This window comes from Toxotes jaculatrix, chromosome 7, assembly GCF_017976425.1.
Source record: "Toxotes jaculatrix isolate fToxJac2 chromosome 7, fToxJac2.pri, whole genome shotgun sequence".
Lineage (NCBI taxonomy): Eukaryota > Metazoa > Chordata > Actinopteri > Toxotidae > Toxotes > Toxotes jaculatrix.
The window spans coordinates 10,364,897-10,383,883 of NC_054400.1; the positions used below are offsets into that span (position 1 = coordinate 10,364,897).

An 18,987-nucleotide genomic window follows, 5' to 3' on the forward strand; every position below is an offset into this window, starting at 1 on the left:
CTGAAGTCTCAGTGAGATTAACTTAGATGACGCTACTCATGAAGCACAGTTTGAGGAGACATGAGGAAATGGCTGCAGAAGTCAGAGGGCAAGACACAACAGGCATGTGGGAAAAAAACTGCACATCTGCATCGATTAACACGGACGGACAAACAGACTCCAAATAAGTAGCACTGAGAACATTAAACACTGTCAAGGGCAAACTATGGATGAAGTTCAGTCTGTAGAGTTATCAACAAATAAAATTTGGGTCCAAGTCAACTGCACTGACTCAACAGGACAGTCATATTAATACACTGTATTTTCCCTCAGATTAAAGCAAGCTACTTTTCATTTAAATTAAATGTTTTAATTTAAATGCTAATGTTTTAGCAAAACACATGCAAACTTATTATTTAACTTTGCTTTCCATTTGTAGAAAATATTTCACAATCCTAAGATCAAGTTGGGAAATGCAGTGACAATTACATCAAGTTTTAGAAAAAGGAACATGCTGCTGTGTAATTATAATCTTTGGAGGGGGAAACTAATCCAATGAAGAATGCAAGTTATAGATTGGAACTAATCCTCCCATTTTCCTCTGTCATCCATTCTATGGGATAATTAACACAAAGCCTCGTCGATAGTCTACCTGTGGCTCGTATCGGTCTCCTAAGGACTACACAGGTAGAGGTAGAATGGAAGAATAAAGATGAATGGCTGAGTCCCTTGGATTAATAGTGCTGGTGAGGAAGAAAAGGCAGGGCGGGAAGTGGAGCTGGGTGTAGAATCCTTAATCGTCTCTTTGCACTCTAGAAGCCACTCAAGTGACCAGTCACCAGAAGTACATTTATTCTTGAGCACTTCAGACAAATGGGTCGATGCTGGGCACTGTTGCCTTTGTTTTCTTGTCCCTTGGCAAGAAAAAGCAGTTTGCAGGGAAACTTATGGGAGAAGTTGTCAGTCTGTGGAAAAGTTTACTAGATTTATTCGCTTTGGAGAAACTGTGGTTACTGAGCAGAACAGCTGGTACAACAGCTACAGATGTAACCATTAAAAAAACTCTCCCACTTGTTTATCACTGCAACATTTGCTGACTGCTGCAACATTTACAGAATTCACTGAGAGAAATGAGGTGCAGGGAGAAAGCAATATTGGGTTTTTGATTTAACAGAAGCCATAATAAATGCTTGATAATGGCTGCTCCTAGTATTAGTAAAGGGAAACTCCACCAGGAAAGTACCATGATGTTGTCAGATGGTATTATTTCTAAAAGACAGACATAATACAACTTTATAAAGTGAATGTGGCACACAGTGTAATGGTGCTATAGGAGAAATTCAACCAGGAAGCTCCCCTCACCCAGTACTTGTCATATGCACATAATGTTCTCTTTTCTTCAGTTACTAGCCACACTAGTACCATGGCTTCAAAAAGTGTTGGTTGGTCCGCACACCACTGTGGTCCTGAGTGAAATATCTCAGCAACTCTTAGATGAATTGCCATGAATGGTCCCAAGAAAATGTATACTAATAACTTTGATGTTCCTCTGAATTCTCCGCTAGCGCTGCCATGAGATTTATAGTATAAAATGCAAGGTTTTGACAGGTATTGAATGAACCGCTAAGAAATATAGTAATGTACAGGCATTAACGTCCCCCACAAAATAAACTGTTATCTCTTATCTCTTTAACTGTTTTTGTAGCACCAGCATTAAGATCAAAACTTTAATTTGTCTTATAACCAATTATGTGCAAACAAATGAAATTCCTGCTAAACATCTGCATGTTAGCAATGCTGACATTTCCTTGTTTCCCCATTACCAGGCAATTCATTACCCTCTGTCTCTCTAGTTACTCCTGTGCCTTGTGTTTTCTTTCAATTAGTGCAATTACTTCTCTGTGGCTTCTCCCTGTTACATAAACAACCATTTTCCTCCTCTGAGGCCACTCCCAAATTGATCATAGCATGTAGATCAAATGTAGAGCATGCACACCCAACAGTATATACTTACCATGTTACTGATGAGAGGCGCCATTTCTACTTACCTACCAATCAACATTTAGGTCCTCAATGCTGAATTGTCCGGGGTCAAGTCAGTTGAGGTTTGTGTCCGTGCCACAGTGGTCGGATCTGCCTGAAATAAAACACACTCTAAATATCTGGACAGCAAATAACATACTTTCAGAAACAATATCAAGGACTCAGTTGGGATTGGTGATTTCATTTACACTTATCTTTAAATCAAATTAGTAATGGAAATACACAGGCTAATATTATGCCTGATTACTGCATTTTATTGAAGGCTTTGGAAAAAGCAACAAGGATTATTTCCCATCAAAACATAAACAAACTTATAACCCAAAAACATCCCTCTACTGCATGTTGTGTTCAAAACTTTTTAATTGCTGTCATTAATAGAGTACGAGTACAGAAATCTTCTACTGTTAAACTAGTTAAGAAATTAACATAATAGTAAGAAAGATCTTCTTGAGTCTCAATGATAGGTAAGGCTGAAATCATAAGGCTGTAATTCTGACTGCTACTCAACTCTATCACAGTGTCAAAGGAACTAGTGTCAGGATTATCTCCTTCTCAGGGAGATTGACCAACCTAATGAACCACATTAATCCATAAGCTTCAGAAGAACCGATTATAAAGGCAGGGTGTAGGCTCATTTTCTTTACCCCCACTTTAAACCCACAGTAAAAATAGAACGTAAAGTAAACCCAAAGTAAATAACATCTTTTACTTTTCTCTATATGAGTTTCAAATCAAAACAAATATATTTTTTTAGAACATATTCAGCTTCTGCATGAATCAGATGCTCATGCCACTTCATTCACCTATTAAAGTGCCAATTTGAAGTAATTTCTTACTTTGTAAAAGAAGTTTCCAAAACTTCCAAATAATCAATTGTTCTGAGAAAACCTAAGAGGAAAAGTGGTTCTTCTGTCAAATCAAGTCTATCAAAGCTTCATCTCCAAGTCATCAAAAATCTGTAAAATCAGAAAAGATGGCAGGGCAGCAGGACAGCTACACACAACGTTCTCTAAAAGTGACATATTTTGACTCATAAAGTCACAGTGGCTCACAATGTGACTTTTTAACAGCCACTAAAGTCAGAATTCATTAAATGAAACACTGAAGACACAACCTAAGAGCATGTTTTGTTTACAGTCAGTTTTTCTGTTGTACAAGATAGCACTGAGACATGATAAATGGCAACAATTCAAGATGAGGGTCTTAATGCTGCACTGCTCCAAGGCCTTCGACAACTGTGTTTAAGTACAATGATGTGTGAAGATGTACCATTGAAGAAAAGATGAAAAAAATGTGAAACAGTTTTTGGTTATTAAAGTGCTCCGACACACCATCAATTAGCAGCAGTATGTATATACATATAAATGTGGTTCAGCACTCTTACAAATCAACCATTTAAAAATCACCCATTTTACAGTCAGGAAACATTCCCTCTAACCCAACTCAAAATGAAAGAAAAACACTTTCGAGTTCTCTCAGTAGTTACTTCAACTTGACCTCTGGTTATGACAAAACTATTTTTTTTTTTTTTTTTTTTTTTTAAATGGAAGAGAAATTAACACGATGTAAAAACAAACTAAAAAGTAACATATTGTCATGCAGAATATCATCAATACTTTACATACATACAAAATTACATTTCTGTTTTTTTTCTCTCTCTCTTTTAAGAATAGATTCTGTAAACACTGTTTTAGGTCCTTCGGGTTTGTTTCATCCACATTTAGATTCGATTTCACTTTATTGTCATTGTGCAGAGTACAGGTACAAAGCCAATGAAACGTAGTCTGCTACAATCTGTTTCTCCATAGAAAATAGTCTGAGACTCCTGCACTGGCACCTGCAGATGATTTTTGCTATATACTCCTCAACTCCCCCAACATTTATACTATTCCTCCAAAGTTCTACCCATTCCACCTTAAAACCACAGAAAGAGAAGAAACTAGAAGAAATGAGTGGAAGCTCTAGAGTGGTGATGTTTTACGTGGGTGTTTTAAAAATGTCACGGTACTTTGACATTTTTAAGCACTCACATAAACCCCATCTTGATAAAAAGAGTTGTAAAGGAATCCAGATAATAGAGAAAGGGACAAAGGGTGTTAGCTGAGGACAGTTGACAAGGCTAGGTCTGAATATAGATAAGGCATAGCACAGGTAGAGGCTGGGAAGGTCTGGATTAGGATTCCTCACGTTGGGCAGATTGTTAGCCTTTCCAGTACATTTTCAAAAATGGGGGGAGAGGGTAGAATTAGGCAAAGATGTTTGTGTAAGGTAGTAAAGGATTGTAGAAATGATTCAGAGGCCTTGGAGGAACTCCTGGAGCTGCCTGACCAGCTCTGTATCCACAGTCTCCATCAGGACCCCGAAGCCCTGGTCCCCCATCAGGGCCTGCTGCGCCTTCAGCTTCTCATAGACAAACTGCTGGAGAGAAACGCTGTGCACCGGATCCTCCAGGGCCAACTGTAGTGGGACAAAGAAAATGGAGAGTGGGAAAAATGACAGGATGTTGCCTGAGGAAGTGTCTCAAAGTCAGCTCTGGGGGCGAAAAGCCATGGGTTGCAATTTTCTGACAGAAAATGAGATGCACATATACTCTGGTGCACCGTTACACAGAATTCAGAGTTTTCAACTCATCATCAAAAATCATTCGTGGTATTGCACACTGAATTCCAAGTGAAATAAACTTTTTTTCAACAGTCTAAATAAAACACATCTCACTGAAATTCTGCAAATCCTATGCAGGCATCATTTCTCTTTCAGTCTCCTCCCCTGAGTAAATAGACGGCGGTTGAATTTTTGGCAGAAAATAAAAAATGCATTCTTCTTGGAAATGTCTGCACTGTTGTAGCAAATCTGGATTTGGGGATTTCCTTTTTTCTCATTCTTCCTAATAGAATTGCTCAAGCTCACTCAAGGTGGAACATTTTGCAGAGGGATTCAAGTGTGGTTTGGGCTTTCACGTTATTGTTCTGTGGACATTCCAGCTTTGATTTTGTATGTGGCAAAAACTCGGATGTGTTCTCTCACTCTCTTCACAATACTTCACAGGCTGGATACTACACTCAGCTTTTACCAAAACCTAGCACTTTTCATTACAACTGAAAAGTTCTTTTTGCTGCTCTCAGTCTTTCACACCTTTTTCTTGTAAACTCTGGCCTTGAGTCAACAAGACTTTTTTCAAAGAGAGATTCCCCTCAGGCGAATCTAACCATCCAGGCTAGCTCTGCACTGCACTGACTGTTGTCACTCAGAGCTGACGTGAGGATGAGCCGATACTTACAAAACTCTAATTTTTGGGTGGATTACTCTTTCTATTCACGGTCAATTAATGACTTTCTTTTGAAGAGAGTCTACATGTTACTCAACATATTTGGTCACTGTGTCGGTATGGAAGCACTTATAGTGCATCTGTGTACTTCATGGCCTATGAATGTGCAAAGCCCGTAGATCTTTATGATTGTTTGATTTCTACCTTTAATCTGGAGCAAAACCTACACATTGCATTTCCATTATGAAGGGTTCTTGGCGTTGCACAGTACAAACAGCAGATACAGAGATAAACCCCAGCCCTATACACGAAGTATATGACAGGAACAAACAGATAAAGCCATGTCCACACAGAGGGACTCTAAAGCTGAGCAACAATAAAGACATTTATGTATTTATTTATTTATTTTACCAGTAACAGCCGCAGCCCTGAGTTCATTTTAAAAACGAAACTTAATTATATAACTACTATAACAGGACTGCTTGGAGAAAAGGTAAAATCCACAAATTATTCTTAATTCTTTCAGTTCCTTCCGAGAGTGGCAAATGTCCAAGTCTGATGTATGCATCTAACACAAAACCTGCGCTAGAGACAATGCTTCAACATACACAGCTGTTGCCATTCTTTTTATACAGAAGACAGCGCTGGAAAAGCAATCCTAGACAACAGAGTAAAGAAGCAAGACAAAGTTGGACGGCTGACCAGAACCGACACACTACTGTGGGCAAGCACAATGTCATTTATTTTGTGCGGAGTGAAACAAGAGCAGAGGCAACCACAAGAGCATGGAAAAGTTTGCAAGCCTGCACACAATATTTGCAAATAAATTACAGAGTTAGTATTGCAAACACTATTCCACAATCAAAACTTACCTATATAAAAGTTCTGGCCAACTTTTTTTTTGTTTTTTGAAATATTACATTCTATATTGTGTAAATACACTCGGATTTGTCAGTGTGTGTATTTGTGAACCTGTGTACCTGTAGCTTGATTCTTGCTCTCTCAGATTTACTTTGATTTCCCCACAGATTAATTATTGTTATTATGTGATGTTGCTTGACCCTCCTCCCCCAACCCTTTGAAAGAAGGTCAGCATAGTTGAACAACAGAAACACAAAAAAAAAAATAAAGGAAAGAAAGGGGGAAAAAAAAGCAAAAAAAAACAAAACAAAAAAAAAACAACTTTGGGTCCTTTGAGAAGCCGAATATTGTAATAACAACTCTTGGTCTCTTGCCAATCACTGGAAAGAATACTTGTCATGCTAATTAGTTCTTTGTCATTACAGTGCAATCAAACTAGAGAAGAGTGGCTGTTGGAGAGTGGCTTAATGGAAAAGCTGTCATCTAACCTGCATAATTACCTACAGCACAAGAACCTGCTGGAGTTGTGTGTGTGTCTGTGTAAGACGTTATCCTCTTTTTCCTTGTGTGTATGTGCGCCTGTGGAACCATAGCAAAAGAAACTCTATTGTGTGTGAGCTTGGAGCCAAATATCAAGGCCTTTGCAAACATTTTTAATGATTATGATCCTCTTAAATATCTAATCTAACCGGGGAAACCATTAATGACAATAAGTCTGCATAGATCCCAATAAATATCAGATCTTACAGATAAAATGTGCAATGCTTCAGCAACAATGCATCCAATTAAAGGGTACTGTGCATATCATATATACTGAATGGCCTTCTACGCAATGCCAGAGAAACAAAGTATTAAAACTAAGATATAAAAAAAGTTTGTGCATGAAAGAGCACCTCTGAGAACGTTTGAAGAAGTACTGTAAATTGAAAAGGATAATGCAGCAGATGAAAACAGTCAAATTGAGAGAAAAAGCAGAATGTAAACAGGGTGTTATGAGTAGACATGAGCTTAAAGGCGAGATAAAGAACAGTATGCCGAGGACACCTGCTGTGCTGAGACTCTGCACCCAAATCAGAACAGATACAAATCAATCTGAGTGAAGTTACCAGTAAAAACAATAAGCATGATTCACTGTCATCCCCGGGGAAGAACGGAGATGACAAGAAGAGGAGAAAAAACAAAGGAGGCACGAGGCGAGTAGAGGTGAGGATGTGATTACGAGGGAGAGAAGAAACATGAGTAGGAGAGTTAGGGAAGTGGCAACAAGGATACGCAAAGATAACGAGAGAAAGGAGTATTGTCGTGCAAGAAAAGAGGTTACCAGGAACTTGTATGATGACGTTGTAGCAGAGAACACCATAAAGAAAGCGAGTGATGCAACGGAGATGATGTGGGACGTGGAGAGAGTGAGCAATCGCAGCTGTACCTCATTGTTCAAGACAGAGAGGAGGAGGAGGAGGAAAGAGAGGAGTGGGCAACATAAGAGGAGGCAGAGAGAAATGAAGAGAGACAGGTGAAATGACAGTGCCTGTGAAAGCCCTCATCTCTAAAGTAATCCCCAGACTACTGCTGCCCTTTTCCAAAGCAAACAAAGTAAAGAGTCCCATGTCATTATTGTAAAAACATCAGTGCGGTATAAATTGGCCAGCGCCAGAATTTTCAAACATCTCCCACTACAGCACACACATTTAGTACACACGCACACGTGTGCGAGCAACAAACAAACAGTATGTTTACTGCCCAAAGCTCTGAGTGACAGGCCCACACAAAGGCGAACACAGGGGAATTCAAAACCAGCTACATGTCACTACTGCAGCATTAGGAAATCTGGGATTAACCAGCAGCTACAATTTCACTAGTAATCAATTTACAGAATTAACACAAATAGGTCTCTATTAAGAATCTATTACCTCTCAAACCTTCTCTTTTTTTTTTTAATTTCCACTCCTCTCTCCTCCTCTCTTCATTTCTCTCACAATCATTCTTTCCCCACAACAGACTGCTCCATTCAGTGGAAAAGAATGTTTGCACTCTAGCGGAGGACATTAAAGGAAACTAAGTCAGACAAGCGATTGCTAACTGGAGTTTATGATGCAACAACCTGTTCTTTTCTAGCTCTTATCTAATATCCCGCGGTGCATCATGTCTAATTCTAAACACACAAATACAGTAGAGCGAGCATGAGTTTGTGTGTGTGTGTGTGTGTATGAAAGCACATACACTGGCACCAGCGTGATGTAATGAGCTGCGGGGCTGTATGATGTATTTAAGTGTAAACCAAGAACAGTATTGTGTAAGGGGATGCGGACAGCGTGTGGTTCAGTGGATAACACTGCAGGCAGATGTTAATTTTATCAGCTAATTTATGACACATCATTCACAGGCCTCGCCAGCCAGTCGCCTTCGGCATCACTGACTAGACTCGCAAGCTGCTCTCAAGTGGTCAAATCTGACTCAAAGGATCATGTTGTCTACAACAAGTGATTCTTCATACTCGATTTAATCGTACCCTGCTGATGTAAAGGACAATAAATCCCAAGTGCTGTTTAAAAATGCAAAGGATTTTTCAATGAAACAGCAGTATAATCTGTTTAAAGGTTTACTTTTATGAATTGTATGTTACCATCCAAAAGGTGAATGTATTATGTGTAAAACATTTTTTATTATTATTATTTTTTATGATCTAAATATTAATGTTTAAATGAGTGATCAAAGAGAAAGTTAGAGACAACAGAAGGTTGTCTTCTTAACTTTACTGCCATACAGACCCAACTGAGTGGGCAGATATATAGACACAGTTGGTTACTAAACCTGTTAAAACTTCTTTAAGTCCCCTTCTGCTCTCTGTTCACAACAGAATCATTCCCATTTACGTATTTCTTCTGTTTCTGTTGTCAGACAATGGAACGAGGAAGAAGTGGTCCAGTGACATAACTGCGGTTTAAATGTCATCCCCAAGCTGCTGTGCCATGCTGGTAGCTAAATCAATCATTATTTTATAATCACAGCATAATCGGTCAAGCTACTGACTGCTCATCAAATCTATATTTGATGAGTTGACTGTGCCATTGTCTGACAAAGGCAACATGGATAGAGGCTGATGACAACAGATACGCAATTCATCGGCATTTAAAGTGTTGCCTACATCATATTTAATATTTCCACAACTTGTGGCACTGTTAACATATTAGAACCAGTCAATTTGGATGTAATTTGACCGGTTCTAATAATGTTTCAAAGAGCCACATCAGAGGTGTCCAGGAATTCAGTTTATGTCTTGTAAATGGTGGACTTGTCTCTCTCACAAACAAATCGATTAATCAATAGCCTAAATGACTGACACTGTGACCTATAAAACTTGCCGTTGTCACACATGGATACCCTGGTTACCATGGTGTCTGCGCAGCCATTTCTCCAGTATTACTTCACACAGAGCAGATACTGGGTCATGCTGGGCTTTTCTCCAGCTCTTCTCCTGAGGCATGAGGTGGATCTTATTATTTAACTGTCTCAGACAGTTGCTGTAAGGTTAATGTGGTGCATAGCACAGTTTTCACACCTACAACTGCACCAGCTTTACCTCATGCTGAATAAATATTTGTCTGGGATGGCTTTTTCTAGGCTGAATGGCAGGTAAGTGCAAGAATAATTTCACACATTTTTCTTTAGTTGTTTAGTTTTAGTTTTCATAATAAAATTTCAATTACACTGAATGTTGTTCATTACTATTTCAGTTTATTTGAGGATACAGTGCCATGCCATTGCTACTGATAAATGTTTTACATTCATGAACTCTTAGAGACCCAGCCCACCTTGCTAATTTGACCGTGGCTCAGGTTGAGGGTGGGAAGAGCTTCTGTTACATCTTGATGCTTAGGAATAAAAGCCAATTGAAGTAATTTTCTAATGCCCAAGTACACTTTCCACACGCATCTGTGCTTGTGTATGAAAATGTGTAGAATATCATAACTGATATCAGAACGGTGGAAGCTGAGTCAAGAGCAGCTTGACAAGCCCACATGTATGTAGCTAGCTACAGCTAGTCACCATTCAAAGATCCCAGGGATTATCCACAATGCACATGTGCAAACCCCATGCTTTGTCAAAGAGACAAGGCCACGCCCACCTACAGTGCATGAGAGAAATGATAGATGCAACGGCTGGTAGTTAACCTGGCTTCCAGAGACAACAGACTACTGTGGGATGAACTGAAAGAACAAAAGCAATCTGCATGAGGATAAGGAGCACAGCCAACCTGATGGTGCACAAATCAAATATTGCTGTCAATGCAAAAATACAGGGATAGTAAAGATGAGACCAGTGCAGGCTTGGGGAAAAAGAGATGGAGTGATGATGAGAGGAAAGGATAGAGGGAGAGTGACATGCCCCCTGCTGCGGCTCACCGATAAAGAAGCAATGGTCTTCATGCCTCAGAGTGAGTAGAAGATAAATGAGGGGCAGGATGAGAGAGGGAGACAGATGAGACATGAAGAAAGTGGAAGAGATTTGGCAGTTGCCAAGTGAGCAGATGAAGAGGGGGGAAAATGCAGCAAAGATAGAATAGAATAGAATAGAAAAGTAGGCGAGATATGCTGAGAAGAAAAAAAACTATGACAATGATGATGATTATGATGATGATGTGCACCCACGGCAGTAAAAGTCTGTCCGCTTTTACCCGATGCAAAATGCCCATTAAAATAAACACAGAGTGGTTTACTCTGTGGAACAGGTTTTTCCATCTGTACTGACATTGCCAGGATTGTTTTGAGGTAACCAAACATTTTTGGTGCTCGCAGTTTTTCTGTGACAAGTGTTGTTATGCAAACAACTGATGTGAGGCATCACAATTTCACAACTCCATGCCAGTAGTGTGCAATTCACCCTCTACTCAAAATTTACTTGCAAGCTAAGCATGTCCCTTTGTCTGTGAAATAAGCCTCTTGGTGCTAGCTGGCTTACGTACAGCCTGGGTACATACTGAAAGTGTTTTGTAATAAGATTGTAGGATTCCCGAGGAGTCACATGACGCGGTGAATAAAATGGCTACCTAACCAAATCTTGCATTGTGGTATCTTCTATTGTTATCCCACAGCTACATCAGGAGTCAATATCAAAACAGACTTAATAATTTGCGCTTTGTCTGCTTTCCTGAGAACTGTGAAGCAGGGGACCCAATCGTATTCCATGAAAGGGCTCTACCCAAAATACTAGACATAACTATATTGTCAAGGAGATGGTTTATTGAATGTGGCCACAAAATTGGTGTCCTGATCATGGATGATAGCTGGAACGGATGGACTTTGATTGCAAGATTCATGCTATCAGAGGACAGAAATCATATCCTACGCACATCCCAAGAGGAACGAAATGTCTGATGCACTCAAGGGGTACTCTAGCTGAACAAGATGCCAGCAATCCAAGGAAAGCCAAGGATTTCATTTGAAATGAACTATCCCACGTTACTGAAGATGCCAGTTGACTTTTGCCCAGTTTCTGTTTTTGCTTTTTTATTTCCATGGACATATATGTGAAGGTCTCATTCTCATTCCGTACAGCTTATTCTGTCAGAGAACTCCATTGAACTCCAAAAACGATCAAAAACACGTAATTGAGCCTCACTGCTGCACAGTGTGGCATGCTCCTTTGTCACCATGAGCACAGGCACTGCTGGGAATTTTCAGAGCTGAAAATAATCCTCAACAAATGCACTATTTAACCCTGTTTGGGTTACAATTCAGTAGGAATGAATGGGCTTGGAGGCGAGTGCCAGAGAAAGAGAAAGTGCTGAGAAAGTTGGGAAATACTGAGAGGACAGACTAACGCATTGTTGGTTTTGCTCTATTCATGAGATTTGGTGACAATAAAAGTGTAGGATATTGCCAGCCTTATCCTTTAAATACTCTCTAAAGCCATCAAAACTTCAGTATTTGAGGCAGAGGAGAGGAGAACTTTAGAGGCATAACTGTCTGTGATTATAAATGTCGAAGAATAAAGGATACAAGGGATTGTTTGTATGCGTGTTCGCCAGTATTTATGGAAGAATATGTGAGACTGTAGCTAATTGATATTATGCATGAGAGTGAAAGTCTGTATGCGTGTATGTGTTGGCAGAGCTGCACTGGCCTGGTGGGAATGGGCCTACTGAGTATCTGAGTCTGACATTAATCCTATTTCCTCAGGCTTCTCCTACTCCAACTCCTGCAGATATCAGCTATCTACTGCTGTCCCCACACACTGCTGGCTTGATTGAAGGACACCTACATACTTGTACATAGAGACATATATCTATATCTATTTGTTGAAAAAATAAATGTAAGAATGTATATACAGCCCCGTGTGAGAGCTCACTTACTCTTATATTCCTTGTATTTTAGATGCAAAGAAGAGATCACACAAAGATTCATTAGGGCTGTATGCAAGGATATATGGTCATTTGGCAACGTTTTGGGAGAAGGTTTACGGTATAATGACAGAACTGGAGCCACTGTTAGGTGTTAGGAACTGTTAGGTGGGAGTGACATTAGTAATGTGACTTGTTTATTCACAAGTTAGTAACTCAGGCTTTCAGTTGTAGTCTCCAAGGCCTAACTGAGATAACCATAATGACATAAATAGGCTCATTTCTTCAGACAAGAAGAAGCCACAGAAAACTTTGCATAGCTGCTTTCACAGGCTATGTAGTACTCCCCTTGACTAGTAAACTGAAATAGGTGGTGTCTCCCTTTATAATTAAGCTAAATGACAATAAGCACCATTAACCTCATGACTGCATTACAGCGCTTCTAAATTACCCCAGTTATAACTTAGATTAACATTTATTAGTCCATGATCATTTAAATTATTGCAATTTAAACTACTCTGGCTGCACAAACACATTTTCAGAAAATTTAATTGTTTGTGGAATGGGTTTTTTTCTAGTGGGAGAGAGTGAGATGTGTGTTTTTAGCTATACAGTGAGGTGCTGATGTAAACACCCTGACCAACACAGTGAGGATGTCTAATGGTCTCTAACAAGCTCAATGGCTTAGCGCATCAGGAAATGAGGAAGAACTTTAAATGTGATGCTGGTAATTAACAATTTCTGGGGCCTTATCCCAACACTAAGTACACACTTAACACCCCCTCAGAATGGGAGACAAGAACTGCAAGATTGCCACTGATCCGTGATATACACCATCAGACAGCAACAAGGATGGTGGTCAAGAAACCAAATAATAAAAAAAAAAAGTCGTGATTGCTGTTTTTTTTCCCCACTTCCTTGCAAGTACACTTTCTGATGTACCAAATCATAATTTTTATACTTGTGAAGTTGTATGTAAAAAAAAATAAGACAAAAATACAACCCTTTAAAAGGCAGAAGGATATGTCAGTGACAACACCTATAATTTGTGATTGGCTATACTGAGACACAGGAGAGGCAATCACACAGTTGGAGGCTACAGAACAAAGCTTTACCCTGACAAAATGAAGCAGAGAAAAAAAAATCACCCATGTTTGTCAAAGCACCCAATCTTCCCAACCATGCTCTTTAACAGATGATAGCAGTAATACGAATCAAAGAGCAGGGATTTAACAACGTTTTCTTTGTTGTGGTATTTCAGTATCGACAGCAAACTTTTCAAAAACACTGAAAATGCTGGTGTGGATGAGAAGCATTTCAATGTATAAACAACATTTTGAAATGTTTTCACATTAGTGTGGGCATGGTCCAAATGACAAGGGGGTCCAAAGCTGCACTGACCACATAGAAAATAAACCAAAACAGTGAGAGAACAGTGAGCTGAGAGATAAGGCCATGAACATTTGTTAGTTATAAGATTCAGGAGCAAAAACTGATCAACTGTACAGAAGATAGACAACATTAAATACTCATCAAGAAAGACAAAAGTGAAATTAAAAAAAAGCATAGGACAAGAGAGGTTGGTCATAGCAAAACAAGGACAAGAACAAACACAGACAAACACACCTCCCTCTTCTCTGAGGTTTCATTAGTTCATGGTCTCTTGACTAAGAGGGAGGATTACAACTTGATTGCAGTCATTTCCTCACCAAATGAGGTGGCACAAATTGTAATACCATAATTAGTATTATACCAGAGGGCGTAAATGTTAGAGCCCTCTAGCAGTCTGTCATAAGGATGCATACATACTAAGAGTAGGAGCGCGTGCATGCATGTACATGAACACTGAGTATTGGTGTTGAGATGGACAGCAATGAGGGAGGCTACTAATCCTCACTCTAAGATAAAAAGGAAAGTGCATTTTGATACAAAGTCAAGTGAATATTTGTTGTCCTTTGGCTGTGGAAATGGTTTTTATGCAGTCAATAAACATGTTCCCTGACTGACATTAGTGAACAAGCAGTGACTGCTCAGGCTTGCTGTCCAAACTTCAGAACCTCTCCTTTCTGCTACACAACAAAACACAGAACTATGAATTTTTAATCAAGATGACATGGTCAACTAAAGTAAACCTTGTTTGACTCAATTTGCAGTGCCTAGAGCATATGTGCTATGTGCTTGTTGTTTGTGTTCACATCTTTCCATTAACAATTCCATTTTAAATGCATATGTGCAGCAGTGTATATCCATTAGATGTATGCCAACATATAGTCAATGTGTAGAGTCCTCAGCTCCACGATCTTTGAAACTTCTTACCTTTAAGAAGGTCTTACCTTCTTAAAGGTCTTCTAGTTTTGTTGGCTTCAAATCAAATCAAATCAAATCAAATTCCATTAAAATAAGTTTTGAGGATAAGGGTTAAGGAACCTATAGGGTGATCATGACTGTCTGTAATGAATAAAGGCTCTAAATCATTTTATGCCAATTTAAAACAACTTTTTTTGATGCAAACATCCACAGTACTCTAGTACTCTACTATTTGGCTGAGTGACTTGCTGTGACTCTTGCAACTGCGGCCTTGAGCGACAAGACGGGTCAAACAGTGATATGCAACATTCTGTCTGAAATCTGCTGTGCCATCTGGCCATCTGGCAGGCACTGAAGGACCAATTTCTGCTTTTGTAAGATGGGACTCAGGAGTGGAAGAATACAGTTAGTGATTTTTGGAGTTTGGAATATCTAGTCACAATGAGGGGATGCAGAGAAAAAAGACAGCAAGAGTATCATAACTATGAAGGAATAATTTCAATTCTGTGTATGTATATAAGTGTAATAATGTAATTTGTGATACACCGTGACAACCATCTGTGTGCTAAATTGATTACTAGACTAAATCGCTTCAATTTATTACCTAACCTAGGTAATAAATCGCTTCAATTTATTACCTAGGTTATTTTGAGATTTGCAAACATAGAGCATCTCTTAGCTTTGGTTAAGCTAAGCTAAATTTAATGCATGTGTCATTAATCTACTTCAACTAAGACCGAGACAAGTGCAAAGTGGTAGCTGTAGGTGCAGGGACATTGTGGGCATCACCAAGTGCACCTGCTATTTGGTTCATAAAGGTGCGGCAGCACAAAGTGGGAAGAAAAAGGGCTAACAAGGCAAAATATAAAATAGCTGTTGTGCTGATTAATAAATTCACTCTTAGGCAGTCACATCGCTGATTTCTTTGCTCTGAAACAGCTGCTCCAATCACACTGACGCATGACGACAACTGCTCAACACATGGAAAGAGGCTTTCCCAGAACATCACACTGTTGTCTGGATGGTGCAGAATGGAACTATCAGAACATATAGCAACTAAAAAATTAAAGATGTTGATGAAACCATTTATATGACCCCATCAATCAAATGCTATTTCAGTTTTATTTCTAATCTATCCTATGTCATAAACACTCACGTCATACCATAATGTGACATAGCAGCATTTTCACCGCAATGGATTTCAAGGAGAAAAACATGAAATGCTACTTTTGGCTAAAAAGAAAGTTGGGAGGAAGGCAATGACACACAGGATTGATGAGCTGTTGAAATCCAACATCTCCCACTTAACAACAGAGCACTGAGTCATAACATAACTGGTTTCCTTTGCATGTGATTTAATAAAGGTAAACACTGCCACTGGTGGTGCCCAGTTGTACAGCTTTCAGAATACAGAATCTGCAACTGAATAACTTGAATAACTGAGTAACATTCTTTTTGAAGACTAAATTATGCAGTGCCTTTCATTTCATTAATCAGTATCAAAATAAGAATGTGCCATGACATGTGGTGCATATAAAGTTCAACCAAATCATGAACAATCAAGAGGCTGCTTTGTTGTTTTATTAAATGAACACTTAATACCATTTGAAAATACTGAAAATCTAAGCTTTACAGGTATCATCAGTGAATAAAGTACCCCTCAAACAGATCTCTCTAGAAATGTTCTTCATAAAGGCTCATGACTCTATGGAAAAGCGTAAGAACCACAGAGTCTTTAAGGTTCATGACTGGGGGATACTGATTTGCTTTGATTTGGCTATTGAGACAATAGGTGCTGTCTGTTCCCCTCACTTTAGTTGCATGTGGAAAGCTTCCTTGTCTCCCGTTCCAATGCGCAGGTGTACCATTCATATACTGCAGCACACAAAAAGCTATCTGTGCCTATTCATGATTTATGACTTTAAGTATTGAACATAAGAGAAGAGCCATAAATGATCAATTATGAATGAAGTCAAGATGACGATATCTCGAGGGACTGAATGCTCATGGCAAAAAGAATGAATCAATTTTCACTAAAAGGTGACGTTGACTTCCAATCTTAAAGGCACCTTGTGGAGTTTGTGACCACCAGTAGCGCTGTGGAGCAGTGTTTTAATGTGTGGTTCCCCTATTTGTTTCTGCCAGTTTCACACTATTCTAATGTTGGTGGCACTCAATGTGTTTGTTAGACATAAATGATACAGTGCACATAATATGTTATTTAACATAACTTTCTTGCATAACTTCTCTGCAAGTCTCAAGCAATGGGTTGGAATCTTGAAAATTGGTCGCAACTTGTTTTCCTGACAGCAACACCAGCAGGGTTTGCTTTCTCTGATTTGAATCAGTAGTTGCATTTTGAAAATTCTTAAAGTTTTTATAAACCTTAACAGTGACAAAATAAATAAGAATACATATTTAAGGGAGATTTTTAGATCAATTCAGTTTTGTTATTGTTTAAACAAATAGAGACAGGTTCATTATTGCAGATCAAGAAACAACATTAGTATTCAAGTGGTGCTGTCAGACCACTTCCCTTCCTTTGACAATACCACTCAGATATCTTCTTTCTTATTCTGCCTGCTCATTTCTCAGGAGACAATCTTGTATTTGTCAGGTATATATATAGATGAAATGGCTTAGTCATTACTTGACAGTGCACAGAGAAACTCTCTCTGCAACAAACTATCTTTTGGTACAACTGTTCTTTAAGAGGTAATACAATTCCATGAGCCAGTCCTAGTAAAATGTGAACAAGTGGTGCATAGCCTAAGCTGTGGGCTTTTTTAGGTCCCTTACAGGTCAGAGATATCTTGCACTGATGACTCCACGATACTGGTGAACAAACACTTTGTTTTTGTCTGTGCCAGACAAAGAATATGTGCAAGATATACGCACCTCTTGCCAAATCCTGATGCAGACTGAGAAATACCCTGAACAAATTAATGTGCCTGTTTTTATGAATGAGAATTAGAAGAGAAAACATTTACAAAAAAAACCCATCAGCCTGAGGATGTTGTTGCTTTGTGACATGTTATCTTTAAAGCTGAACTTTAAATTCTGGTACCCTGCAAAATATTCAATAAGAATTTGCTATATTGGGCTGGACACCTCATACTCTGCAAGCTCTCTGGTTTAACGGCATCTGTTGTGCAGCTGCCAGCCTTACACTTGCTGCTCATTATTAAGAAAATGATATTAATGGACCAGTTAACTCCCCAGCTTCACCCATAATGGGAGAATGATTTTGAAAACAGCATCATCAAGAGTAGGCATGTGTGGAATCCCTCATCAGACAATACTGTTGAACTGCCAGCAATATGCCGGTGGCTGATGTACAGCAGATTAACATTTGCTCTCAGTCAGTCGAGGTTAATGCCAATAAGTCAGTCATTTTGTCACTTGTCTGACAAACCCTGAATTTGAGTGAACAGGATGAAGGGTGAGAAAAAGTAGACAGCAGTGTGAATCACACTAATTTTTCAGCTCCCCAAGCTAACAATCAAAATCACAGAGATTAGTTGTAATGAGCCACATGCAGAATGAATAAGTGCCACACTGGTAATTAAGATGTATTAGGATCAATTTAACAACTGTGAATTGTCAGACCAAAGATCGATTATTCTCATTACTTGAATCAAACTAATTAACTCCCAATAAATCCGAAGAGCTGACAGGTGACAGTACTAAATGCACGTTTCACATTACCATCTGATCTGCACAGCTGCAACATTCACATAAAGACTGGTGAAGACATAAGTGGACACAATGTCTGTGGTGCATGCGCTATGTTTCATTATCTGACTGCTCTCTAAAACAGAAGGCACCAAGAAGCAGCTTAATCAGTTATGGCATTTATTTTGGCTGTTCAGACCTGTGCTAAACTTGACGATGGGCCAGACTATGCATGAGGTCACCATTCTGCTTGACATTGGGTGACTCCAGTGCTGACTGGTGTAATCAGCCAAAATCATTAAAATCATCTGTGTGGGTTTACCACGGGTGTGGTAGGTGGTGTATACATAGGTGTATTTGGTAAAATAGCATAGCTTACTGAGACACTTGTGAAAAAGCTCGATATCACTGTGAAACAGCTGAAAACACTGCAACAAAATTGTCATCTTAATAACTGACACACAGGCTAGAAGAACTTCAAAGTAATATGCTCTGTCTCTGATTAACCCTGCTAGCA

The 18,987-nt window shown here is 39.1% G+C and overlaps 1 protein-coding gene across 1 annotated transcript in view; it reads right to left on the reverse strand.

Moving 5' to 3' along the window:
• Window positions 1–2,267: 2,267 nt before the first annotated feature.
• ipo11 (importin 11) overlaps window positions 2,268–18,987 on the reverse strand; it is a 106,651-nt gene continuing 89,931 nt past the window's right edge. The window contains exon 30 of the mRNA XM_041042934.1: window positions 2,268–4,479. Coding sequence (XP_040898868.1) covers window positions 4,315–4,479 — 165 coding nt within the window. The 3' untranslated portion in view covers window positions 2,268–4,314. The remainder of the gene's footprint in view (window positions 4,480–18,987) is intronic.